The sequence below is a fragment of the Lampetra fluviatilis genome, chromosome 1 (assembly GCF_964198595.1).
Source record: "Lampetra fluviatilis chromosome 1, kcLamFluv1.1, whole genome shotgun sequence".
Lineage (NCBI taxonomy): Eukaryota > Metazoa > Chordata > Hyperoartia > Petromyzontiformes > Petromyzontidae > Lampetra > Lampetra fluviatilis.
This window is the reverse complement of record NC_136275.1, coordinates 1,388,404-1,414,537: the sequence shown is the minus strand read 5'-3', so window position 1 is coordinate 1,414,537 and position 26,134 is coordinate 1,388,404. Positions and strand designations below refer to the sequence as shown.

Below are 26,134 nucleotides of genomic sequence, written 5' to 3'. Positions count from 1 at the left end.
ATTCAATCCATCACCATACATTACAAATACACTTATTGAGAAGCCATCCATTATATACACCCAAAAGCATCTCAATGCCAACTCCTGCTTTCCAAGTACAGGTGTCATGCAGTTCCACCATAAATACCTTTCGCAATTTGGGATGGCAAGCAGTGTACAGTCACCAGAGCAGCAGCAACCATCACCAAGGCACAGCATGTGTTGGACAGCTGCTACACAAGGCAGCTGCTCACTTAAAGCAACATCTGCATATTGCACAATCACGGGCCAATCACCCACTGCTGCTCCACAAAGCAACCTGCCATATACAACTCTTTACATTATGCCAAAAAACAAATACCCTTACCCCAAAATAACCGAAAACCTCATCTGCATAGCTTTAGATCAGTAGTCCCACTCCAGTTCCCACAGCCCATCATGGCCCACCTCTCTCCACCACAGCTCATACGTGAAATGCACTTCTCTGTGGTGGCAGGTGGCCCATGGTGCAATTCTGCTCCTGCAGACTCGTCTGTCTTGGAAAGCTGGAGGGTGTCGAGCCAGTGGTTTAGTGTTCTGCATTCAAGTCCTGCGTATCGCGTCTACAGTATGCTGCGGCCACACGTGACAGCCGTGACGTGCGTGCGTGTGGCTGCTGACAGTTTAGTGGTGGGGGGGGGGAGGGGTGAGGTTGTGTTGTCGAGTAGGTGAAGGGAGTGCAGGATGGTGGACTCGAGCCAATCCCTCCTCATAGGCGCCACTTCTGTCACACACAAGAGAGTCGTGAGGGGTAGTTAATGACATCGGCCAAAAACTCGCTGGCACCCGCATGCTTGCTTGGCCCTGCTGCTTGGCTGAGATTGCCCAGCAGAAGGCAAACATTTGCAGGATATCGGATTCTTGCGCTTTGCGCAACACTTTCATCAAGAAGAGCAGCGACCTCGCTGTTTTAACGATCCATATACAAGCCACTTAACCCAAATGAGCAACCGCTGAGGTTTTTATTTTCATTACCAACGCGAGCTAGGCAAGCATGGGGTGCCTCCATTGTTGTCATTTTATTTTCAGGTGGCTCTTGTTATTCAAACATGACAGCTTCTAAATGCTAATGTGTTAATACAAGCAAGGCGGAAAGCCACTCACCAAGACAAACGGCCCTCACCGTGGGTAAACGGCAAACTGGGGGCACACAGGACAGCAAGTTAAGCGCCAACGAGGAGGGTCGGCCAGGGAGCCACTCCCGAGGCACGCCCCTCGCAAGCAGACTACAGCACAAATGTGTTCATTTTTTTAAAAAATCGGGCAATACTTATTCATATTTGTGTGAACATGCACAACGTTTACTCGATTGCCCTCTTTCAAAAATGAACTTCCGTCCCGCTCATTCTAATATCTGCCAACGTGGCTTCACTCCCATGCAGGAGGTGCACCTTGGTCATTAGCCATGTCTGCAAAATGGGCAAATTGGCAATAATCGGGAAGGTCAAGGAAGCTGTCGGCCATCGCCTGCATGTACGGCAGGAGCTATCGAGGGGGGCTGGGTGGTGCTCATGGTCAGTGGAAGCCACGTTCAACAGTGTTAAAGGAGACTAGGCCTGAGTGAAGGCCTTGATGAGCAGACACACACAATGCCTTCTTGCAGCCCTTGCCAGCAAAGACCCCATTTCTTTATATTCACAAAATATGGAGCACTGTATGCATTAGTGCATGCTAAATTATTTGAAATCGCAATACTTCATTTTCACAAAACATTGTGCCAATTAGTGATGCAAATATTAAATACTTTTGTTAAACACAACTGAACTCAAGCTGCATATCAGAAGCCCTTTAAAAATTATGTTTCCTGAGAACCTGGATTTAAATATACTCGGAAAGAACAAGGCATATAAGTGGGTTACAATGTAGGAAACCAACACGATCACGTGTAGTAGGGCTCAAGAAATGTCTTGTGGAGAGTTGTGGCACGGAAGCCATCAATTCGGCAAGCAAGGGGTTTGTAAGAAGGGCGGAGGAAGGACTTCTACCGAAAATTTCCAGCACTCGCACGCTTACCCACGAGTATAACGATGACAGCACACAAGGGCGTGAACACACGCATCCAAGCTGGTGTGCGGACACGCCACAACGACACGCTCAGGCATATGCACAGCATACTCTTAGGTTCATTTTCTTAGGTTTTTTCGGTAAAGTCACGTAGGTAAAACATTAAAATTAATAAAAGTAAAATAAAATAAAAATCACGACGTTTCGGAGGCAACACAAGCTTCCGTCTTCAGGTGGAACCGTCACAGCCACGACAGCTGTATCAAGTAAATGAGAGATTACAAGAGCTACCACTCCGTACATATAATGGTTGGAGATGGGGAAGGGCCAAGTACGGCACACTTTTTATTAATTTTATTTTACTTTTATTAATTTTAATGTTTTACCTACGTGACTTTACCGAAAAAACCTAAGAATATGAATCCTTGCAGTCACGAAAGCTTTAAATCTAGAATACTCTTAGGTTCTTTCGGTAAAGTCAGGTAGGTAAAAAATATATATATATGTATAATAATACAATTATAATGAATTAAAATAACTCAATTAAATCACGACGTTTCAGAGGCCACACAAGTCTTCGTCTTCAGGTGGGACCGTCACAGCTAAATTTACTGTATCAAGTGAAGAGAAATTTGGCTGTGACGGTCCCACCTGAAGACTGAGACTTGTGTTGCCTCCGAAACGTCGTGATTTAATAGAGTTATTTTCATTTATTATTTTACTATTATTATTTTTTTTAAATTACCTACGTGACTTTACCGAAAGAACCTTAGAGTATAAATCCTTGTAGTCACGAAAGCTTCAAATCTAGAATATGCACAGCAGTGGAAGGGGGCTACACGCACGGCCCGTCACCACCTGCCGATTGCGCCGCCGCCTTTGTGTCTCACCGTGGCACGCGCCTCCTCGCGCTCCATCACCTTCTGACTGTGCTCTGGTGTGAACTTGAGCACCGTGGTGATGACTTTGGCCAGAGTCTACGACACACCCACACGCATGAACGGTGACGAGGCAAGCGATGACGTGGGCATTGCCACGTGTCCAGGGAGCAGCTTCCGTCTCAGACTCGGATGGCATCACAACAGGTATTGCCATTGTGGCTTGGGTGGCTGGTTGCATATGTCAATTATCATCAATGAATTCAATGTCATTTTCAAAGTGTTGTTTACAGTTTTTAATCAAGACAACAGAGAAATTGCAAAATGTACAAAGAAACGCCAGTCTTTAAAATCAACATGGAAGCACGAATGCCATCTTCTCACTCCCAGACGAGAACGGCTGGTGTGAGGCAGTAGCTTTTGTTACAATAGGCGTTCTCACGCACCAGAGTAATACAGCACCACGGCTAATGGGGAGGGGGCAAAACGGTGCAAGCGAGTGAGATCTGTTGTGTTTGCGAGCGGGTGGACGTTAAGGTAAGAACGGGTGTGGTTTGTGGGAGCGAACATGGATCAAGCAGGAATCAAGCAGGAATTGCAAGTGCAGGGATATTGAGAATCTAAAGTGATTCTTTCTGTACAGCATGCCCCTCGCACGTCTTACTCTGTGCCTAAGTGCAGTTCAACAGAGGAGGCACGGTTCTTAACGGCAGCCGCTGCATTCTACCCGGCCATCCCCACTGTAACTGTGCAAGAGGCAGCGACGTGTCGCAATGCTAATGGAAACCACAGCCACAAAAAGATTTGTGTTGGCGCTCGAATCTTCAGTGGTTTCACTCAAAGACAAAGCTGCCGGGGGTAACCGTCCTGCAGAATGGTGAATGCGGCATTTGGCTCTGACAAACGGGACTGCGAGAGACTAAGCAGATGGCAGACGAGCAAAAGCAACCTGAGTGCGCGAGAGCAGAGCCCAAAAAAAATTAACCCGTAAAAACTAAGTTTTTCCCTCTAAATCCTTTATATGCGTGGCGGCTAGAGTCCTCTCGTCCTCTGGCTTGAGATGGCTGCCACCTATGGGTCAGATGATTGTCTGCCAGCATTAAGCAATTGGAAATTATATATTTTAAAAAAATTCCCTAAACAGTGTCAAATTTTGGAAAAAAATTTTCACGAAAATTAATTGTCACGCACAACGAGTCTGTGTGGAAAATGTCAGCTCGATTGGATCACGGGAAGTGTGTTAAAAAACGACCGAAAGATTTGCACGGTCGTAAGAAAGCAAGCACGCAAGCCCGCAAGCACGCAAGCAAGCGAACTTAATATAAAGGATTTAAAAAAAGAAATTCTTCGCTATTAGAGGCCAAATTATAGGGGAAGCCAGGGCTGGCTGAGAAGCGACTTCCACCGGCACGCACTGGCGATACGCGTTTGTGTGAATGTGCACACCAACGCACAACACACCACAGCGTGCAGAAATGTCTAGTCAAACGCCAACGTATGGTGACGATGAATGTAATCCATAGGTTGTCCTCCCACCCCAACTGCTCAGCATTAAGGGGGTATTAATACAGAGCTTTTCCACTCCAGCAAAAAAAATTGCACTCATACTACCAAGATAACCCATTGTGTACCGTTTCGATATTCCACAATCTGATGTGTTATAATCAGTATCATAGTCAGTATTAGTGCAGTGAAAAGTATAATATATGTTTCCAGAACATTTCGGAGCTGCTGGGTGACGAGTTTTGTAAAAACAGACGTTGCCTGGCCAGGCCGAATGGCTGTGTGGATTTAGTGAATCAGCACTGGCACCTGCAGGTGAAAGTGTGGCATCCTCAACCCACATACCTTAGTCTCCCGCCCCATCATGTACTCGAATAGTACTTTCCGCAGGTACTCAAACTCTGTCGGCTCTCCCGACAAATCATGACTCCCATGTGCGCCTGCACACACACACAAAGGGACACTTTCAGTACAGCATGTAACCTTGGTCAGAATAAACACATTGTCCTGCGGAGGGAGCTGGTAGGAACGTTGGGTTGCTCGGTCAATGGCCAGGGTCAACGGCGGCGTGGTGTATTCCGCAAATATGCCCGACTGTGAGGGCGGGCACAAGCCGGCGTGAGTAGGTTAAACGTTGAGTTTTATAAGGGCACCACGGGGTGACCAGCCCCTCCCCACCCAGCCCCACCCTCCCCACCCAGCCCCTCCCCACCCTCCCCTCCCCACCCTCCCCACCCTCCCCACACAGCCCCTCCCCACCCAGCCCCACCCCTCCCATTTTTGGATGCACGACGGACGGACGGACACAATAATCCCCTGTGGGCTGGTGTAACCAGGAGGTTCCTACCAGTATTATTCACTCCAACTGGGCAAGGGATAAAGGCAACCGAGTGTTGTGGGCAGTGTGTGCATCTCGGCCCACGAAGGCCATCAAGGAACGTGCGAGTGTGATGGGACCACGGGGTGCAAGCCCACCTGTGTACGATGCCCCAAACGGAAGAGCCATTCGCTTCTCGTAAACATTCACCTGGTCCTGTAAGGAATGAATCTGCAGCACGGACACCGCGAGCGAGCGCATTAGAAACGCACCTCCAGAGGTCTCGCTCGTCGACAGACAGACGTACGTCCATCTGTACTGCAGAAGCCATCACAGTGTGTGCGTTATCAATGTAGGAAAGACTAGGCGGCCTGCGAGTGTGGTCACGAATCCCAAACCATCAACCGCATCGTAAACACCCCGCCGCCGATGCCGTCTTCACTCGTTCAAAGGGGGAATGGACGAGATCCACTCTCCTTCTGAACAATCGAGTGGATAACAAATCTAAAATTACACATTTAATCTGCCGTTATTAATCCATACCAAAGAAGATTAATGTAAGTAATGGATGAAAGGCAGAGTGTCACACAAGTGAATGTGTGGCGAGGAGAGTTGTTGTCAGCGTGGCGGTATTGGCACCCGTGGCTGCAGGTTTTTTTTTATCCAAATGTTTCCCGTACGCTGGGATTCTTGCTTGGTGTTGCGGGGATGTTGCTGTTGTTACCTTTTCTTTGAACTCCTGCTCCTGCAACCGGGCCTCTGCAAGCAGTGTCGTCTTCTCTGCAAGTTGACTCTGATGTCGGATGGCAGTAAGACATCATTCATTTGTCCGACGTTGCACACGCAGTTTATTTACATACGTCCATGACAGCATTTCTTTCGAGACTATTTTGTGATTGCTATACAAGCACTCTTTATTGTTTTTCCTGTTTGCAGGAAGTTTTGGCATATTTTGGGTAAATATCGTTCGTTGTTGCTATTTATAGTTTGTACATTCCCACCGTGCAATGTCCGTAACTGCCGTGCCTGCCCTCGGCCTTGGGCTGCGGTCGTCCTCGTAAAAGTGCTACGGAGCTTAATGGGACCTCACCAGCTGTAATAAAGTCCGAGTCTGACTTGCCTGTACCAACGATTCATTGCAAAATGACATTGTGTAAATCTTTACCTGGAAAAATTAAAATTGTTTAGTTTTAAAAAAGCTTTAGTTCAGTTCATTGCCATGCTGTGTCACGTCACATGTGATTATGCCAGTGGTGTTACATACACTGTGGTGTCTGTGAAGAGATTGCTCGCTTCAAGTGTGTAAATGCAGTGGTGGTACCTGCATATTTCCCACTTCTGTCTGGCTCTGCCTGTGAACGTCCTGTCAATAAACACAGTCGGCAAGCACGTCAGTGGCATGATGGTGCACAGTACGTCAGTGGTGAGTGATGTGATCGACACGATGGTGATGTGGTGAGCGATACCAGTGACACGATGAGCTGCACGGCGTTTTGGAAAATTTGCCCATGCGGTATTTACACGTGAATCTCTGGATTGTTGATCGGGAAGCCATGCGTATGGGTTACATGACAAATTAAAATATAGAAAACTCTCAAAACGAAAATAAAAGTACCTGCTGCATCCCATGCACTGGCAGCAACTAAAAAGAAATAAGCATTCAAAGATGATGAACGTGGTTTTACAATGACAACACTGCCAAGCATCGGTGGAGCAGGCTACCTGCTGTAGATTACTCATGGACAGAAGCTTTTTCTTTAGATACTGCTTCATTTTCATCTCCTGGCATCGCATCGCATGTAAAGTAAGCATGCGCAACAACAGGCGGCCAATGCTGAGGTCACACGTCTGGTGGTTAGGGGCGTCACAGGTTATTTAGTCCCCTAGATGCCAACAACAATGCAGCCGCTTGCGCGAATGCTCTCGTGACTCGACGGGACCTGCGCTGCTGCTGCTTTAAACGTACACCTTTAGGTTGGGTACTGGCAACTCCCTTGCCATGACTGGGTTCAGGTCAAAGTGATTTCCTGCTAAAATGAGCAGTGAGGCAGTGCTCATCCTCTGATTACAGCCCTGAGCCAGTGACAGAAATTCCACATTTTACTATGATGGTGGGCAAGTGTACACCGCTAACCACTGCTATTGTCTTGACTACAAAGTGGTGCTTATTTTAATGATCCTGAACGTACGATAAGCCGAGTCAACCCCCAACCGGGATTTGAACTCACGCAACCTTTTGATCGTTAGCCAACTCGCTCTACCGCTGAGCAACCTGGACGGATATGATTGGCGAGAAGGGAAAAAACGTGCACTTCCATTTGAGTCCAACTGCCAGAAGTCACTTGGAACGTTGGAAGGAAAGTAGAGCATGTACTGTTGAGTACACGATTGTGTATTTAATGCTCCTATACAAACTACAACACTGAGAATAAATCCGCATAAGTTTGGCCTAGATCATTAATAAAGCTGAAGCTCACCTAACATCCCAACCTGTATCAAGGCTGTCCACTGGACGTTTTACTATCGAAGTTGATAACCTAACAGAGTAAGTTACACAGGACAAGACAGATACAATTTTACTCAATATGGGTCGGCGATTAACATAAAATATGTACATAGGGCATTGTGGGTAATATTATAGGGCCTGTGTAATTGATTTCACGTCAAAGTGGACTGATCACCAAGTTTCAGCTTTATTTAGTTTAACCAGGCGGTGAGAATTGAGGAGACCAGGAGGAGAGTCTCATTCTCCAGAGTGACCTGGCTCACCAAATTTACAATAGCAAGAACATTAAAGTAAGTACAACAATGAAACAAATATAAATTGAAGAAAAATCATCCAAATAATTTAGAGAAAGCAAAAACAAGAATCGCGTTACAGACGAATTAAGCAATACTGCACAAATATACATTTAAAAAAATCCCGAAAAAAAATTGCCTTGGACAAATGACACGTAACACAATTAAGTTAAAGAAACATTAAAATGGAATTCACGGTGATAACTGCTCTCGTATGTATATAGACAAGGGTACACATCAAATAGAAACAGACGAGGCGTCGTGCGTAGCGTCGAGGGAGCGAGAGCCCGGTGCCGTGGGGACACACCTGCTGGGCGGAGTTGAGGCCAAGCTGGTCTGCGTGCTCCTGCAGGGCAACTTCCCTCTGCTGGTGCTGCTCCTGCTGGGCGAGCAGCGCCGCCTGCAGCTCCCGCACCTGCTGCTGGTGCTCCTCGTCCCGGCTCTGCACCCCCCCGCCCCCCCGCACCGCGCACAGCGTACACATGTCCACACACGCTCCAGCGTGACCGCTTCCCTCCCATCGCGTACAATAAACGGACATCTGTGCAAACGTTTTTGCTGGACATGTGTGAGAATAGAGCTTGATAGCTCATTGGATTCCTCCAGAATAAATATTCCGATTCAGGATAAATACCGCCGTGTTTGTTTAGACCGTCGGCTCAAGAGGCAAAATTGTGGCCACGTAACAATATTTTAGGCAGCAGCGGGACAGTGAGACAAGTGTAGACCGGCTTCATCCTTGTTTGAAATCATCAGTATAGTGTAGCCATCACTGCCTCCTGCTTGCCTTGGGCTTCAGCGGCTATGTGGACATGTTCTCTACTGATCGCTTTGGGGACTATTCAATTATACCACTTCCTGCAAATGATGACCCATTAAGGAACGTAAACACAGTGAGTGCAGACTTGGGTGAATGTCTCATCATTCACAGCAAGTGACAATATCGCTTTATCCACACGCTGTGTTGCTACGTTGTCCACTCAGCATCATAGGGGGTGAATACCATCACTGCGCAGATTGTTGCAGCCACATGGGGCCCCACAAACGATTTGTACTTTGCGTTTTTACCTGCACGATTTCTTCATACTTTTGGGCAGTGCGGGTGATGTGGGCATCTTTCTCTGTCAGCTGCTCCAGCAGGTCCTGAACCTTGGACTTGTGCAAACGCAGCAGCTCCGTCTCCACCTCCTCACCTTTGTCTGGGCACACGGGCAATCGCAGCTCTCACAGCAAGAAGGGCTACTGCCCCCCCCGCCCCCCAACAGTGCCCTACGGCCAACGCGTGGTTTAAAACCTCGGGGCACAAGTTGACGTAACGGTGAATTGTAGCACCGCGTTCAATGGTGACGCTGCTCGTTAGTTCGCAGCCAATACCTCTTGACGCAGAGAGTCAAGTAGTGACTGCATTGAGCCTCCACAGACTGATGATATGAAGCCAAATTAGGGATGTTGCTGTTGGGATTTAGTCGATGTTAGGATGCCACGTAAAGTCTGGGCAGGCAGCTGCGTCTCATGTTGTGTTGAGTTTGCTGTCCTTCCCCCGCACCTCCGATTAGCATGGTTGGCTACGTACGGTGCGAAAGACGTTCAACATACACACGTACGTACATACATCTTCGCTCACCATGTAAGAATGTCTTCCGGTACACATAGGCTAATCCAACGCGTGAACACACTGCTGTCGGAAGCAAGGAATCGTTTTGAAAGTGTCACAGGAGCCACATGCTGCAGCAGGCATGGGGCCAGACTCACTCATGGCCTCTTTCACGGCCGCCTCCAGTTCCTGCTCCTTCTCCGACATCTTCGTGTTGAATTCGCGGATCAGCTGCTTTATGGCCGAGCCGTGCTGCACCTGCAAGTCTTCCAAATCGTTCCTGCAACGGTGCAGTCGCCAAACACAGAAATCGAAGGCTGTCACTAATTTACTCTGCACTCACGCGTTTTAAAATAAAATACAAGCAGCCTAATGAAGCGAAGCATTATTATCGAACATCACTCATGCGAAATGTGACGCTGAACAAAAAAATATTCTCCTCCGGGTCAAAAGCACCCAAATTGAAGTGCCTGTTCTAGCGACAAAAAAAACCCAGACAGGGTGAATTACGCTGTGGGAACTGGCCATGTTTACACTGAGGGATAGTTGTAAATCTGTGACAAGTTTAAATATGTATGTTTCATCAATCACACACATCTGTGATCTGCTATCTCTTGCTGTAATTTTAAGACATAATTCACATCTATATAGATACTCTTAGGTTTTTTTCGGTAAAGTCACGTAGGTAAAAATATAAAATAAAAATAATAGAAATAATAATAGAAATAAAAAGAAAAATTACAAATCACCTGCGTGACTTTAGCGAAAAAACCTAAGAGCACGAATCCTTGCAGTCACGAAAGCTTCAAATCTAGAATCTATATAGATCTCCGACCACATCTGCAACAGGTACTATTTTCAAACATTCAGTAAGCGGGGCCAGACAACCCTACAGACGTACTTGTACTTCTCCGCAGCCTCCTTCAACGCCTCCTGCTTGATCACATCAATCTCCTTCTGGTGCTCCTTACGCAGAAGCCGCAGGTCCTTCTGAAGCCGAGTGGCCTCCTTCTTCGTCTGATTCTTCTCCGACTCGGCTTCCTGCAGTTTGCCGTGCAGCTCCTGCTGCTGCTGCTTCAAGTCACCGAGCAGCCTCTGCAGGTCGTGGTCTGAGCGCGCCTTCTCGTCCGCTCCGGCAGTGTAGCTCTGCAGGAGGGTCTCCTTGTCGAGCAGGCTACTCTCCAGGTCCTTCAACTTCACATCCAGCTTTTCCTTGTCTCTCAGAGCAGCCTCTAGATCACCCACCTTTGCCTCCAGTTCCTTGTTGATCGTTTCTTTCTCCGCGACTACGGCCTCCGTTTCCTTCAGTTTACTTTCTAATGTAACGGCCAAATCTCCTTTCTCGGTCACTGTGGACTCCAACTTCGACTTCTCTACCTCAAGGGCATTCTGAAGAGCTGCTGTTCTCTCCTCAAACGCTCGTACAGCAGCTTCCTTCTCTCCGACCTGCTTTTGCGATTCCTCTATTCTGAGCTCTAAGGCCGCAGCAATTTTCTCCTTTTCTTCCATCTGTCGTTTTAAAACTGTTATCCTTTGCTCAGCTTTCTTTTTCAACTCCTGCTTGCCAGAGCTTTCCTCGGTCAGTCGCGCTTGAAGAGCTGACAACTCCTTGTCTTTAGTCTCCCTCATCTCCTCCATAGCTCTTTGCCATTCCGTCTCCTTTTGTACAAGTTCTGCCCTTAACGTTTGCACCTCCGTTTCGAATCCCCGCACCTTGTTGGTCACTTCCCCATCGCCTAATCTAAAGGCCTCAATCTCACCAAGAAGCTTTGAGATTTCTTCTCTTTGGCCCTGCACAGCTATGCCGTGTGCCTCTTTCAACTCGTGAATTACTTTCTCGTTTTCTGCCTTTGCAAAGTCAGCTTGGTTCTGAATGGAGGACAATTTGGCCTTCGTTTCTTCCAGCTGCGACACAAGCTCTTTGAAGACTTTTTCTTTTTCAGCATTGGTGTCTTCCAGCCTCTGGAGCAGCTGCGTCTCTGTGTTACACAGCTGCTTCGCGAGCTTGTCCTTCTCCAGTTCGTTCTCCTTCAGCAAGGACTGCACCTCCACAAGCTGCCTCTCTAGCTCCTGCTTACCCACATGCAGCTGCTCTATTAGAGTACTCTTCTCAGCAATACTGGCTGCATGCTCTGCTAAAAGATCCTTGACCTGACTTTGGAGTTCTTCAATTGCCGTTTGTTTTTGGGTCAACAACGTCTCAATTTCTTTCTGCATCTCAGCAATTTTTGCCTCCAAGTATTCGACCTTTGTGCAGACCCCTGCCTTCTCTTCTGATGCTTTAGAAAGAGCCACAGAGAGCTCGCCTACTTCTTTCTTAAACTGTTCCACTTTGACAGTGTGCATCTCCTCCAGCTGGGCTATGAGTTCATCCTTTTCCTGTAAGCTAATGCTGGCGGAAAGTCGTTCCTGCATGTCGCGATTCTGCGTCTCCAGGCTAATAATACGGGAGTCCGTTTCCTTGAGCTTTTCTGCCACTTCATTCGAAGCCGAGTTGTTATATTCCATGCTCTTCTGAAGCTGCTGAATGAACGCTTCCCTTTCACTCAGGTTGTTGGCGATACTCAGCGTCTTGTTCTCCAACTCCTGCTTCTCCGACAAAGCTGCACGCAGCTCCTGGGTGAGCTGCTCCAGGCTGTTGTCCTTCCCCGAGCTCTGCAGCAGCTCCTCCTGTCTCTCCTTCTGCAACTGCTCGTTCAGCTCACGGAGGTTCCCGAGCTGCACTTCCAGGTCGGTTAACTTGCGGTCTCTGGACTTGATGCCATCCTTCAATTTGTCGGTCAAGTCTCTGCAGCTTTCAAGTCGTTGGCCAACAGCAATGACTGACAGTGACAGTCTCTCGCTGCAGCCATCCATTAGCCCTTTCAATTCCCCCTCCAGGCGAGAACATGAGGAGGTCCACTGTCTTTTAACATCCTCTTTAAATTCTGCTTCTTTTTCAACACATGCATTTTCAATCTTTTGTTGATTCTCTTTACTCTGATCCTGAAGTTCTTTGTAAACCTGCTCCAGCTCTTGTAACTTAACCGTTGTTCTCGATAACTCATTTTCTAGTTCTTCACATTTGGAAGTTTGCTGTGAGCATTCTTGTTCCACCGCTGTTATTTTCGCCTGAAAGGCGAGCGTGCTCTCTTCAATAATCTTCACGTGATTAAGCCCCAGTTCCTCCAACTTGCTGCTTTTTTGAACAACCTCCTCTTGCAGGAGCTGCAGTTTATTTTCTCTTTCTTTAAGCTCTTCTCTCGCAACGATCAACTCCTCCGATGTCATTTTCCTCTCCGTTTCAAAATCGGCAATCTTGCTCTCCAGTTGCGCCACCATCTGCTCCTTCTCCTGCAGTTCCACCTCGTGCTTCTCTCTCAATTCCTCCACCTGCTGGCCGAGCCTGCCCTCCCAGCCCCTGCCCACCTCTTCCAGCTCCTGCTCATGTCTCGCCACCAAACCTTGCAATTGATCTCGCTGCGTCGCCTCGAGCTTCAGCAGGGCGTCGTCCATTCCTTCGGAATTCTTTCGAGCGTGATCGCTCATGATGTCACTCATCTCCTGCTCTTTCTTGCCGAGAGCGCTCTTGAGCTTTCCTATTTCCTCCTTGAACTTCGTGTCCTTATCCGAGAGCTTCTTTTTATATTTCTCCTGCATTTCTTTGCCCTTTTGTTTGAAAAGATCCAACTTTGCATCCCGCTCCTTGATTTGCACGTCATGCTGCTGCCTGGCCATTTCAATGCTCTCTTCTAGAACTCTCTTCTGCTCCTCCAGCTGCACATTGAGTTCTTCTACTCGTTGGGACAGCTGTTGTCTCAGAGACGCAAGTTCTTCATCCTTCTCGCCGACGGTCCTGTTCAGGTTCTCAAGATCCTCGCTCAGTTTATTCGTCCTGCCATTCGCCTCTGCAACCGTCGCCACCGTCTCCTCCTCTTTTCGCTGGAACTCATTCTTGAGCTGAACGACCTCCTGTTGAGCCTCGTCAGCAGCCGCCTGACTTGCAGCTTTGGCTTCGGCCAGGGAAGAGTCCAGGTTTGTCCTCTCCATCTCCAGCGCAGCTATTTTATCATTTAGTTTCTGCAACTCCTCTGCATGCCGTGAGCCAAGCTCTTGCTCATGTTGCTCTTTCTGTAACTGTATCTGCTCCTCAAACTGCTGCTGCTGCACCGTTTTATCATCTTTCAATATTTTTAAGTTACTTTCTAATTCATCCCTTACTCGTTTAACTTCGTCCAAGTCAAAACTGGTCTTCTCCAGTTCGTCCTGCATACTTTCAAGCACCTGCATATGCTTCATATTCATGTCCATAATGTGCTCTTGGAACTTGGACTTATTTTCTTCCACCTTCGACTTGAGCTCTTCCAGATGAGACGCTTGCAGCTTCTCCACCTCTTCCCGGTGCTGCTGACACAAGGCCTGCAAGGCTGCCTCGTGCTCCTCTTGTAAAATCTTCTTCTGCTCAACTCCTGCCACGGCCTCCTGCTCCACCTGGTGGCAAGGCCTCACGGCCTCCACGTGCGTGCCAGGGTCCGCCCCGCCCCCATCGCGTTGCGTTTCTGTGCTCTTCTCCACCAAGCTCTCCAACTCCAGCGTCCTCTGTTGACAAACCGCTCTCATTACAAATGTGCCACGTTAGCCGTGTTGACGTTCACACACTTAGGAGATTGCTCAACAAGCATTCAAGGAAAATGGAAGAGTGGCAGTCATAAATCAGATGCATCAGCTACAAAAGCAGATCAACAACTACCATAGTGTGGGGCCAGCAGGAAGCTATTACGTATAACGATTACGGACATTTGTTGCCAAGGCAACGATTGAGAATGTGTCTGGAGCAGTGGCTGTGGGTGGAGCACCGTGCGTAGGGCCTCCACGTGGGCCGAAAGCTCCTCCCTCTTCTTCTCTTCCTGTGCCAAGATGGCCGATTTTTGCAGCTCCACCTCCTCAAGGGCCAGCAGCTGCTGCTGTTCTTTCTCCCGAAGCTGGGCCAAGAAGTCGCTGCGGCAATGCTCCTGGGCACATAACAATGATAAGCACGTCGCCCTCACTGGAGGGTTCTCTGTTCAAATATGCCATTAACTCATCCTTGACTCTTCATATATTTCACTGCACACACGTGCTCAGACTCAGCTCGGCAGTGCAAGTGAGACACTATCCTTATAACAGTTACAATTTAAACAAATAAGTAAACACTTAGATATCAGTCACAACTAGTATGACCGTCACTACTCCGAATTCTTTTGGCTTTAAACTCAAACCCAGAGCTCAGCCACCCATACTCTACCACATGCATATCATCAAACATAAAGGGTAGGATCGGTCAAGCTTTTTCAAAGGTCAAATTCTCAAATTCTGTATTCCGAACTGACAATTAAAATAAACTCATCACAGAGGGGAAATCTGTATTGAACGTGTCATCTATAGCACAGTGAGAAATTTCACTGGCCCAGTTTGACCGTTGACATTTATTGACTTGGAAATGGAACAGTCAATGAGATGAACACAGGGATGTTGGGCAATGTGACCACTGGCTCACCAGGGAGGCGTGCAGGCCCTGCTGGGCAGCGTGCTCACGCTGGGACAGCTTCTCCTGCCACTCGCTGTCCCTCTGGGCGAGAGCCTCGGCGTGCGCCTGCTGTAGGCCTGCCAGCTGCTCTTCCGATGACTTCTGCTTGGCAAAAGTCCATTGCAAACCACCAAGGAATGTTCAAATTTAGACCGAGGAGTATCTTCTTTGTATACATGATGCCGTGTCAAAAAATGTGCCAAGTAAGAAGCAATGTTCTATGCAATGCCGTTAGTCAACACGTGCATTTTGTACAAAGTTGTATTCTCTTCCATGTATTTATTATAAGGTCGTTATTTTAAAGTCTCATTACACATGTTGCTGTTTTACGATTGCATTTCTTCAGTGTATTTTAAGTGTCGTGCTTGTTTATGCAAAACTCTAATACGCATATTGCTTTTTTAGGGAGATGGTGGGAAGGTGACCCTCTCCCAGCCTGACTGAATGTTTTTTCAGATCACCGCTTGCACAGCGCTTGTGGGTGAGCGGATGACGCTAATTCTGTCAGACGGCTTAATACCCAGACAGTTGATGATCGCACTCCATTGCAATGCGGGGTCCGTAGTGTGGGACCTTCCTACTAAGTGAGGCGTCACGCCTTCAATCGTGGTTGTGTATTTGCAAGCAAGAGTCAACGTTACAACTCACCAGTTAAACATTACATTGTGAAAAAACAGAAAGCGTGGATAAGAAAGTGCAGCAATCATAAACCCACTGTGTGCGTAACTCTTTAACGGCCGCCTCTGGCTCGTCATTGACCTTCGGCCACAACATACAGCGGCATGGATCTAATCTGGGGGAAAGAAAAATCAATCGGTGTGTGACCCCTATCTCCCCAGCAAACTTGCCTTCATGTGCTTCACCACCTTCTGCTTGGCTCGTGAGAGCTCCAAAAGCAGGCTCTGCCGTTCCTCCTCGCCGGCACGCTCCACAGCTGCCAGCCGCTCCTCCATCTCCGCCTGCGCCCTCCTCCGCGCCTCCTCCGCTGCACCCACCGTCCTCTCCAGCTCCTCAAAGGCTGAGCGAAAGAAAGTCACACCGTGTGACGTAACGTGCACGTGTGAAAACGAGAACTCCTCCAACCACTGCTAGTTTGTACTGAAAACAATCGAGCAGAAAATGTACATATTTTAATATTGTAAACAAACACAATTTAGCCGGTCGATATGGGACTCCCTTATCGCCGCATTACGAGCCAACATGTGAGATCTCGATGTTCTTGAAACTGTGGCGCAGGCGCCCGCACCAGCTCGGTCAGCGCGCTCCTTCTGCTCCGCCAGCTCTTCGCGCTCGCTCATCACGTCCTGCAGCCGAGAGCGAAGCAGCCCCACTTCCTCCTCCTTGGCTTCCAGCGTGGCGTGCATCTGACGCTTCGTCTCTGCAATCGCCATGCCCTGGAGAAAACACGCACACGCCGTTGGCGTGCCGCTCATGAGCTCTTAAGCAGCTCCCGTCGGCGACGAGGCATCCACCTCCTCGCGCGGCGTCAGCAATTTTCCACCCACACCCACGCACACACGTACGACTTCAGCACAACACCGGCTGCCTGATGACCCACATGCAAAAAAAGTTCAACATACATACACGTCCCCCTAAACCCTCATCACCGACCGCATTACACCCAAGTTTCAGCTACTGCCACTCCCACAACTACTCCCTCCGTCTTCCCACGCATCAGAATCCAGCCTCTTATTTCCTGTCAGGTGCTCTGTTAATGAATGCTAAAGTGTCCACGACATCCAACACGGGTATGCCGTAGAACCGGTTTAGTAAAGCTACAAAAGACATTTTAACCTTTAGTGACGTATCCAGCACGACGTGGCAGAGTGCGCCTCTGAGTCACTGCAACGCTGTTGGCAGTTTATCACTTAAATCCCAGCACACACTGCAACACAACCACACGCAAAAGATCTTGTGCGGGCAGCACTCTGCTCACTTTGTCTTGCTCCAGCTGCTCGATCAAGTTCTTGGCATCGCCAAGCTGCGTGATGAGCTTGGTTTTTTCCACCGTGTGTAGCTCCTGGTGGGAGAAACACACGACGAATGTGGCAATGGCCACCCATTGCTGGGCGGTGGAAGGGGGACCAAACATCGAGGCAGATGCATGCGGCCTCTATTCTACGAGGTTGCTCCATGAGAGAGGGACAGCCAGCAGCTCACTCGCAATGAAGAATAACGTAAGTGGTGGAACAGGAACGGGAGGGTTGTTTAGTGGTGGCACTCCGTGACAGCCGAACGACAGGGTTACCAGAATGTGGGTGGGGAGGATGGGGTTGTCTGTCAGAAGATGATAACATCACAGTCGACACGGTGAGCATCAGGTTCTCACTCCTGTCCGACCTTTACAATTAAACACTTGCTTTTCCTTTCGACTCCGAGTTATTTTCTATTTACAAAAAAAGACCCAATTAAAATTACGTGACATTCTCAAAAAATGCAAAATAGCCCCTCCAAGTTGCACCGGTCGATTACTCAGATAGTCACTCGGATTAGACGGCTAAGAACTTCAGATAATACAGGAGGCCTCATGAAAATCATGAGAAATTAATACACTCATTTTTTTATCTATAGCTGCAAAAATAGCCTATTTTTCATGAATAGCCTGGTTTCTTTATAAACAGAACCAGTGTTTTCTTATCAGTAGGATCCAATACAGTTAATAGAATGCAACACATTTCTGTGCCAATATCAGACTGATGTAGCACAATTCATCAGCCTGAATGTTATTAAGGTGGCAGTATCCCAGTTTTGTATGGTCACTTGGCATTCAAAAACGGCATCTCAAGTAACCTCATCTCCAGAAAACGTTACCTCAATTGTCACCTGAACGAATAACCCAGATGGCTCAAGCCACGTTTCACATTCTTAAGACTGTTAGGGAAAAAATAAACAACTTTACTGGCTGAAGGATGTCTTAGAACAGCTCCACGACCACAAGGTACGGGTCGTGGAGATGAGACAGTTGCAGTGAGACAGGTCAGCACTAGCAGAGACTTGCAGCGATGCCATGCAGTCCCCCGCAGACAGGCCTGGTGCTCATGTGGCCGACCATACCTGCGCGTGCTTCAGCTCTTCCCCCAGACCTATACCCAGTTCGGACTGGAAATTGTCACAAAACACGCATTCCCCAAGAGCAGAGTTAAAAAGAAGCACCAAAAAATGCTCTCAAAGCAACGGGAACCATTCAAGTCCCAAAGGATCGCGGAGAGACGGGTCTGCAAACGATAAGTAAGCCAACTACAGCAGGCCAGAAATACAGCAGGAAATGCTTTCATTGGCGCAAGCCCAATAACCACTGCATGTACATGGGGCATTAAGCCTTGTTGTGCGAGCTCAGCCACTTATAAACACACACCTACATGTCTGTTTAGATACGGCATGAACAATGCTTTGTTACAGTAGCCGCTAACGTCACGAACCACCAGTGTCCAAAAATCGTATGGAGAATAAAAATCACACGGGGAGATAAACAGGCATTGCTGCTGGCGGTCTTGTCAGTCACACAATACACCAAGTCATGGCGAAGCAAGTTTTGGAGCTATTTGGCATGTAAAACAGCACTGTCTCAAAGCACTCATCTCATTGCAAGACATTCGTTTGCTCGTAACTTTGTTGCCTTGCCGACCGCTGCCACAGCACCCGTGCCTCGAGTAAGTCCACAAGACAATGAAGCGTGGCGCGAGATCGCGTAGCCAGCGGCGCGTCCGTACCTTCAGCTTCTCCAGCTCCTGCAGCCGCTCGTCGAGCTGCTCCTGCAGCGTCTCCTTCTCGGCACTCAGCTGGGTCGAGCGCTCCTTCTGCACGCGCATCGTCTCCTTGCAGCGCTTCAGCAGGTTCTCCTGACGCCGCACTCGCTCGCGCGTCGCTACCAGCTCCTTGTGGACATCTGCACGTGCGAACAAAGACAAAGATCCCCCGTGTAGCCTTAAGAGACTGTTGGGGCAAGTGCTGTTAGCGAGTAGCACCTTTGAAAGCCGAGATGGGGCACGAGGGGGTGGGTGGCCGGCACCATGCCTGGCCGCTTTTGTCTCTCCAGTGGTGACGTTTACACACCGCACCAAGTGCTCATTTGATGGTTGAGTCGCTAGGGGAGGCCCAGAAACGATTCAAATAATGGTCACTGGTGGTGGCTGTGAGCGGGAATCGAACCCGGTTTGCCAGGTTTGTGGCGCAGGGCACTAACCGTGTACACACACGCGCGCTCCCGAGTGCACAGCTACTTACAAACGAGGTAAACGACAAATGAAAACGTATACGTTCTAGTGCGTATGATTTACAGTTGTGTTAATCTAAATCCTTGTGTAGGACCAGCAAGTGCACAAGCAGACAGGCAAAGCAAACATGAGTGACATTTGAGAGGCTTGCAAGGAGCTTAGCTGCCTGATAATCCCCTTCACGTAATGTTGATGACCACTGTATGAGCGTATCCTCAGGGCCAACCATCCATCCTGCTGGACAAAAACGGCCAAGTGGAGCCAAGCTATTTACAGTATTTATGCCGAAACATCTGCCCTCGTTCAGCCCCCAGGCTACAAGTGTTTCTAGGAAACCATGACGCTCAACACGGTTATGTGGAGAATTTACCTTCGGGTGGGTGGGATCCCTCTCCACGATCGGCATCACGGGGAATCGAAGCCTCCAGTACATCCCCACCGCTCCTTTCCGCATCGCCGTCTGTGCCTGTCTGCCCGGACCCAGAGTCGTGTTCGTCCATGGACATTCCGTCGACTCTCTGCTGTTTCTTCAGCAGTGCCACCTGCACAACCACGAAGGCAATCACCTCGTCGTGATGATGTTGCCGTATCCCGACGGCGCCGACAGCGAGTTCCGGTTGGAGCAGCACACGCACGCACACGAACACGCTCGGTCCGCACAGTGTTGGATGGACCAGTGCACACCTGCGTCTGCAGCACGGAGATGAGCTGATCCTTCTCCTCGAGGGAGGCATCGAACTCTTGCTGAAGGTGCTTCTTAGCCTGCTGGTCCATCTGCAGCTCCTGATGGAATATGAGGACATTGGCCAAGGTTGAACTGCATGTACTTTGTAAGACATTCAATACTTTATTATCGTCAATAGTAATCAAAAGTTTTCAAGGGATTTGAGGTGATATTTAGCTTAAATCTTTACTTAAAGCTTTCGTGACTGCAGGAATTCATATTCTTGGTTGCGATCGAAACGCCGTAGTTTTTGGTAATTTTTTGTTATTTTCTTTGAACCTATCTACGTGACTTTACCGAAAGACCCAAAAAAATGACATTCAGCTTATCAAGGTGTAAACTGATTTTAAATAACCTATTTTTTTTTATTACAATTATAATCAGTTACCATATTTATGAAATACAATTATATTTTATGTATGTAACAATTTCCACAAAACTATGACTCATGGCCGCACCTCTCTCAGTTCCGATATCCTCCTGAGTGCTCGATCCTGGTTTTGACCTAAAACCACCTTCAAAGGAAACGCAAACAACACGATGGTATCCTGCGCATACAGCATGCACTGACAACGTTCAACAGGGAGATGTCTTTTTATTGAGGACAATTATTCAACTGTACCTGAAGTTTTTCTTTGTCCCGCTGAAGATCTTTGCAAATAGACACCAACTGTGGATGGTATCAGCACAGGTGATAATTGATAAAGTTGTATACTTGTCAGCGTTTCGCAAATTCACTTACGGACGGGGGCCAGGCTGCCTAAGCCTCGGGCCCCACACAAATGCCTCCATGTGTGTTAGACTTCGAGGCGAGGAGCTCTCGCCGTGACGGGTGAGATTGCGCCGCTCACCTCCGTGTACCTCCCTCTGTACTTGACGAGGCTGCGCTCCATCCGTCCCAGGCGGTGTGCCATCTCGTCACGGCTGAGGCCGTCGATGCCGCCGCTGGGCGTTGCGGAGCCCTCCTCGGACTCGCTCTCGATGTCCGACGCGAGCTCGGGGCCGGGGGTGGGCGACTGAGGGACGGCCCTCAGCTGACTCTCCTCGTCGATGCGATTGAGGGAATCCCTGGAGCCGGTGCGGAACAGCGACTCCATCGACGGGATGCGTAGCTCCATCTTCCGGAGAGGATTTAAATCCAACTTCTGAGAAAACACCGTGGTCCAATGTTGAGGTGAACTATTTCCTTACTTGCATATGACCGTCTTTGTGAAAGATGTGAAGCGACGTGGCACTTTTTATATTTTAGCATCTGCTACTCTGAGATACAATTTGAGTAGACAACCCAACATTAAAATGTGCTTTGCCTAATGTATGATTTACCCCAAATAGGTCACACTCAACAGCGAATTTTCTAGTCAGAAGTTGGAGTAACAATGACTCATGCAAATTGCACGACGTGGATTATGGTTCGCGTTAATGGATATGAATTATGAAGGGTATTCCCGGGACGTCACGACAGTAAAATGTGCTCCCAGCAGCAACAGCAGCATCACCTTGGTCGGTGTGGCCTGGTCTCCATTGACATTTTCTCCGTCCTGGGCACCTGCATCACCCTGAACACAAAGTTAATAGTACAGTAAAACCTTGGATTGCGAGTAACTTGGTCTGCGAGTGTTTTGCAAGACGAGCAAAAATTTTAAGTAAATATTAATTTGATAAACGAGCGAGGTCTTGCAATACGAGTAGTACGTGATCACGCTTTGTCTGCCGAGCGTCACGTGATCACAACGGATATACGAGTGCTTTGATATACGAGTGCTTTGGATTACAAGCACGTTTTCGGAACGAATTATGCTCGCAATCCAAGGTGTTAATGTACATTCAATTGGTCTGCATGATGCACTCATTCAAATATATAATATTCCGTATTCTCCAGATTATAAAATACACTTTTTTCCCCTGTATTCTAAAGAAAGAGTTGGGGGTGTATTTTATAATTCGATAGGTGCATGTGTGCGAGACTAGATTTGTATAACTTTATTGACATCGGGCACATGTTTGGGATGCATCCTATTTTCCAGAATACCAGATAATCCAGAAAAGATCGTGTATATAAATATCTCGTTTAAATCTTGACTTAAAGCTTTCATGACTGCAGGAATTCATATTATTGGGTCTTTCGGTAAAGCAGTCGCTTGTGTTGCGATCGAAACGTCGTACTTTTTTGCTATTTTCTTTGAACCTATCTACGTAACTTTAGCGAAAGACCCAAGAATATAATATAATATCTTGTTGATTTTAAGAAATACATCTGCCATTCAAGAACATGACAATTCTATAGATTCTAATATTTGAAAACCTACTGTTCATAAGAAAATGTGTGTTTACACTCATTCAAATATTAAGATGTGGAATGTTAACTGTAAAAACACAAGCGGTGTCATGAAATTATGTAAAATTGTTAGTTGAGCGGTAGACCTTTTTTTTATTACTAATTCATTAATATTATTATATAACCCATGCTAATCCATCGCTCTGGAGTAGTAGAAATTAGTTTCTACAACACAAGCAGAAATATGGAAGACGAAAGATTGTACTGATGAAAACATCTCAACCTATAAAAAAACAAGTGCATAAAATAGTCACTTGTGCATTAGGACATTAATAAGCCACTAGATATGGCTCTTCTGCTATGATTAACCGTGTCAATCACGCAGTTAACTGTTCCTTGCACGACTAAAAGGTTCACTTTGCGGACTGTTTAAATAGACTTTCAAATCAAATCCATATTTCTGGGATAGCTCCAGCCTCGCAGGCAGAAAACCGGGAGAACATCCAGTCAGGGTAGTAATCATGCGACACGGGTCGATGATGCAGGGTTATGATGTTAGATATGCAATGACAAACTGAAGCTGGGACAGAGAGCTGCTAGTCTAGCCACACCACTCACCAACCGTGTCTTGTGGCTGGTAGCTTTCCTGCCTTCCACAGCAAACAAAGTGTACTCTGAAATTAACGCTGGCTCGGCTATGACGCCAGCCAGGAGCTTTACGACCCGGAGAGACACAGAGAGACAAAAATCACCTGGGAAAGAGCTCGAACCACCAAGAGGCACTCGAACCGATTCGGACACGCGCAAAGTTGCGAACTCAAAGCGGCACACACTCACACAATGAGAAGGTCAGGACAACCTCTCAAAGCAAGGCGATGCATTTATGAACTGGTATCGTGCTAGGCACCCGTCACACATGGAACCAAGAAAGCACAAGGAAGTCACCCAAATACAAACCAACTCCCCAGAAATGAATCAAATCTCTGTAATAATGAAGCTGCTGCCTGTGCCATAACATTATCTTAATCCTTACGTACGCAGCGTTTCAGCAAGACAATGAGTGCAGCCCAGTTTGTCGGGGCCAATGTTGACGACGTGGGTGCGTGTGAGTGTGTGTGCTTGCTGGAGAGCGGTAGTGTAGCGGTTAGCGCTACGCTGCGCTATGAACCTGGCGACCCGGGTTCGATTCCCGCTCATGGCCAACACAACAGTGACGATTATCTGAACCGGTCCTGGGCCTCCCCTAGGTCGACTCAGCCTCAAATGAGTACCTGGTGCGATGTGTAAACATCGCACCAGGTACTGGCTGGCCACCCACCCCCTCGTGTACTGTTTCGGCCTTCATAGGTGCTCGCTAACAGCACTTGCCCCTACAGTCTGTTAAGGCTATACGGGGGATCTTTATCTTTGTCTTTAGTTGCTGGATATCAGGGGGGATGCCTCACCTCCCTGTCGGCCGGGCTGAAGCCGGGAGATTCCTGCAGCAAGCTGCCCTCAGGCAGGGACGGGGCTCTCGGCCGGGCTCCCACCTGCACGGACAACAACAACAACACAAGCAAGCAGACGGTGCCAAGGGCTCCAACTCAATGCGGCGGACAGCTCCCTCCTATACCCACCACTAACTACAACTACTACTCCCTCCAGCCTGGACTAGCAGTGCTTCTAAATCTCAGATCTAGGGTCAATTGCAACTGTGTCATTTCCCAAACCTACACTTAGTACGGTTGGCTACGTACGGTGCGAAAGAAGTTAAACATACATACATTCGCAATGGATTTTACACACATTTATAATTGCAATGTCGGCCAACAATGCTGCCGTAATTGCAATTACAACCGACCTTGGGTTTGCTGGACGTAAACTATCATTTGTTTTGTAAATTACAAACCAAGCGTGATGTTCGGCATGGGATTAGCTGAGCAATGGTACGCAAATGATGATACCATTCATCCAATTAAAGCCCCAAGTTAATAACAGCACACACGATGGCATCGGCCCTGGAGGCATCTCCCGAGTAACAGTTGCAGGACTCTCATCTCATCACCTCCTCGTGTCTCTCTGATCGTGGGTGGTATGAAGACGAGGTCACACATCACAGGCGTTGGCTTCAGTTGAGCCCGAGTTCCCTACGCGACCCGCACGACACTGGATATTTGCGCCCCTGGGGTTACTGTGGTTGTAGAGACACTGCTGCCACCAATATAACTGGTGTTGTGGAGACTGCAACCTGCCACCAGTGTTGTTGTGGTTGTGGAGACTGCCACCAGCCACCAGTGTTGTTGTGGTTGTGGAGACTGCCACCAGCCACCAGTGTTGTTGTGGAGACTGCAACCTGTATTGTTGTGGTTGTAGAGACTGCCACCAGTGTTGTTGTGGTGACTGCAACCTGCCACCAGTATTGTTGTGGTTGTGGAGACTGCCACCAGTATCGTTGTGGTTGTGGACTGCCACCAGCCACCAGTATTGTTGTGGTGACTGCCACCAGTGTTGTTGTGGTTGTGGAGACACTGCCACCAGTATTGTTGTGGTTGTGGAGTGCCACCAGTATTGTTGTGGTGACTGCCACCAGTATTGTTGTGGTTGTGGAGACTGCCACCAGTGTTGTTGTGGTTGTGGACTGCCACCAGCCACCAGTATTGTTGTGGTTGTGGACTGCCACCAGTATTGTTGTGGTGACTGCCAGAGGTGGGACAAAGTCATTGTTATGCAAGTCCAAGTCGAGTCGCAAGTCATCAAATTCATGACTCGAGTCTGACTCGAGTCCAAGTCACATGACTCGAGTCCACATCTCATAGGTGGGACAAAGTCATTGTTATGCAAGTCCAAGTCGAGTCGCAAGTCATCAAATTCATGACTCGAGTCTGACTCGAGTCCAAGTCACATGACTCGAGTCCACACCTCTGGTGACTGCCACCAGTGTTGTTGTGGTTGTGGACTGCCACCAGTATTGTTGTGGAGTGCCACCAGTATTGTTGTGGTTGTGGAGACTGCCACCAGCCACCAGTGTTGTAGACCAGCTAGTAGCGTTGAGACGTCTCTCGCTCTCGGGCCTGAATGTGTGGGGTGTGTGCTTCTGATGTCAAAGTGCTTGGGATCAGAAGTTCCGCATTCCCTGTTATCATCAATTCCTGGCGTCACGATGTCTAACGTCGAGGTGCTAATCGGTGGCGTCCGTCCCCAGGGGTGTGCCAACTTCGCGGCAAGAGTAAAACTCGTATCTGACGAGGAGATCATCAAAGTCAGAATTCCCCGTGTCAGAGTCCAAAGCCAATCCGGGTTCCTGGTGCCAGGAGGCCGCACGACGAGGAGGAGGTCACGAATCGCGTCAAGTCCCATTTCCTGTCTCTCCGCCCCTGTAAGTCTCACATCCATTCTCTCGCCAGGGTAAGAGGAGGGTAGGAGGAGGGTAAGAGGACTGGGGGGGGGGAGGTGAGGAGCGACTCGGTGTCTGTGTGTGTGGGGCCGCGGCCCGAGCTCTGTACGCCCTGACGCGTCCCGCATGTCACGGACACACAAACCTGCTGCTGCTGTTGTTGCCGCTGCTGCTGCTGAGACGTGGCACGGGCAGGGGAGCCCCGGAGCTCATCGTCCACCTTCTGCTTCAGTTTCCTAAACATCGCGATCTCGGGTCCCCTTTCCTCGGTCTCTGTCCGTCTGTCCGCGGCCGCCGACTCTGGAGCAGAACCCTCACCCCGGAGAGACGTCCCCTAGCCCACGATGGGCAGCAAACCCGAACGGGGACGACGTGTGGGAAGGTGGTGGG

At 48.4% G+C, this 26,134-nt stretch overlaps 1 protein-coding gene across 5 annotated transcripts; it reads right to left on the bottom strand.

The window, feature by feature from the left end:
- Positions 1-24: 24 nt before the first annotated feature.
- Positions 25-26,134, bottom strand: GOLGA4 (golgin A4). Of its 5 annotated transcripts, none has more exons than XM_078877766.1 (27): positions 25,890-26,134; positions 23,817-23,900; positions 21,593-21,652; positions 20,948-21,241; positions 20,719-20,766; positions 20,555-20,611; positions 20,057-20,155; positions 19,743-19,914; positions 18,869-19,044; positions 18,213-18,257; positions 17,095-17,178; positions 16,405-16,552; positions 16,007-16,176; positions 15,129-15,260; positions 14,449-14,604; positions 10,515-14,191; positions 9,772-9,893; positions 9,088-9,218; positions 8,327-8,461; positions 6,943-7,002; positions 6,542-6,583; positions 5,945-6,013; positions 5,379-5,451; positions 4,749-4,843; positions 2,913-2,999; positions 1,123-1,158; positions 25-742 (listed from the first exon to the last, which is right to left on the bottom strand). In XM_078877766.1, the coding sequence occupies exons 1-26, from the start codon at positions 25,986-25,988 to the stop codon at positions 1,138-1,140; spliced, it is 6,336 nt and encodes a 2,111-aa protein (XP_078733892.1). In that variant the 5' UTR covers positions 25,989-26,134; the 3' UTR covers positions 25-742; positions 1,123-1,137. The 5 variants fall into 5 exon arrangements, with proteins under 5 accessions (XP_078733892.1, XP_078734047.1, XP_078733958.1 ...); XM_078877921.1 differs by lacking the exon at positions 6,943-7,002 and adding an exon at positions 6,836-6,862; XM_078877832.1 differs by lacking the exon at positions 1,123-1,158.

Bases quoted from the DNA above. Each gene is read 5' to 3' on its own strand.
- GOLGA4 (XM_078877766.1), bottom strand. From the start codon at position 25,988: ATGTTTAGGAAACTGAAGCAGAAGGTGGACGATGAGCTCCGGGGCTCC. The intron at 21,242-21,592 runs GTGATGCTGCTG...GTGTTTTCTCAG, and splicing joins ACCAGGCCACACCGACCAAG to AAGTTGGATTTAAATCCTCT. The intron at 20,767-20,947 runs GTGAGCGGCGCA...TACCATCCACAG, and splicing joins ACAGAGGGAGGTACACGGAG to TTGGTGTCTATTTGCAAAGA.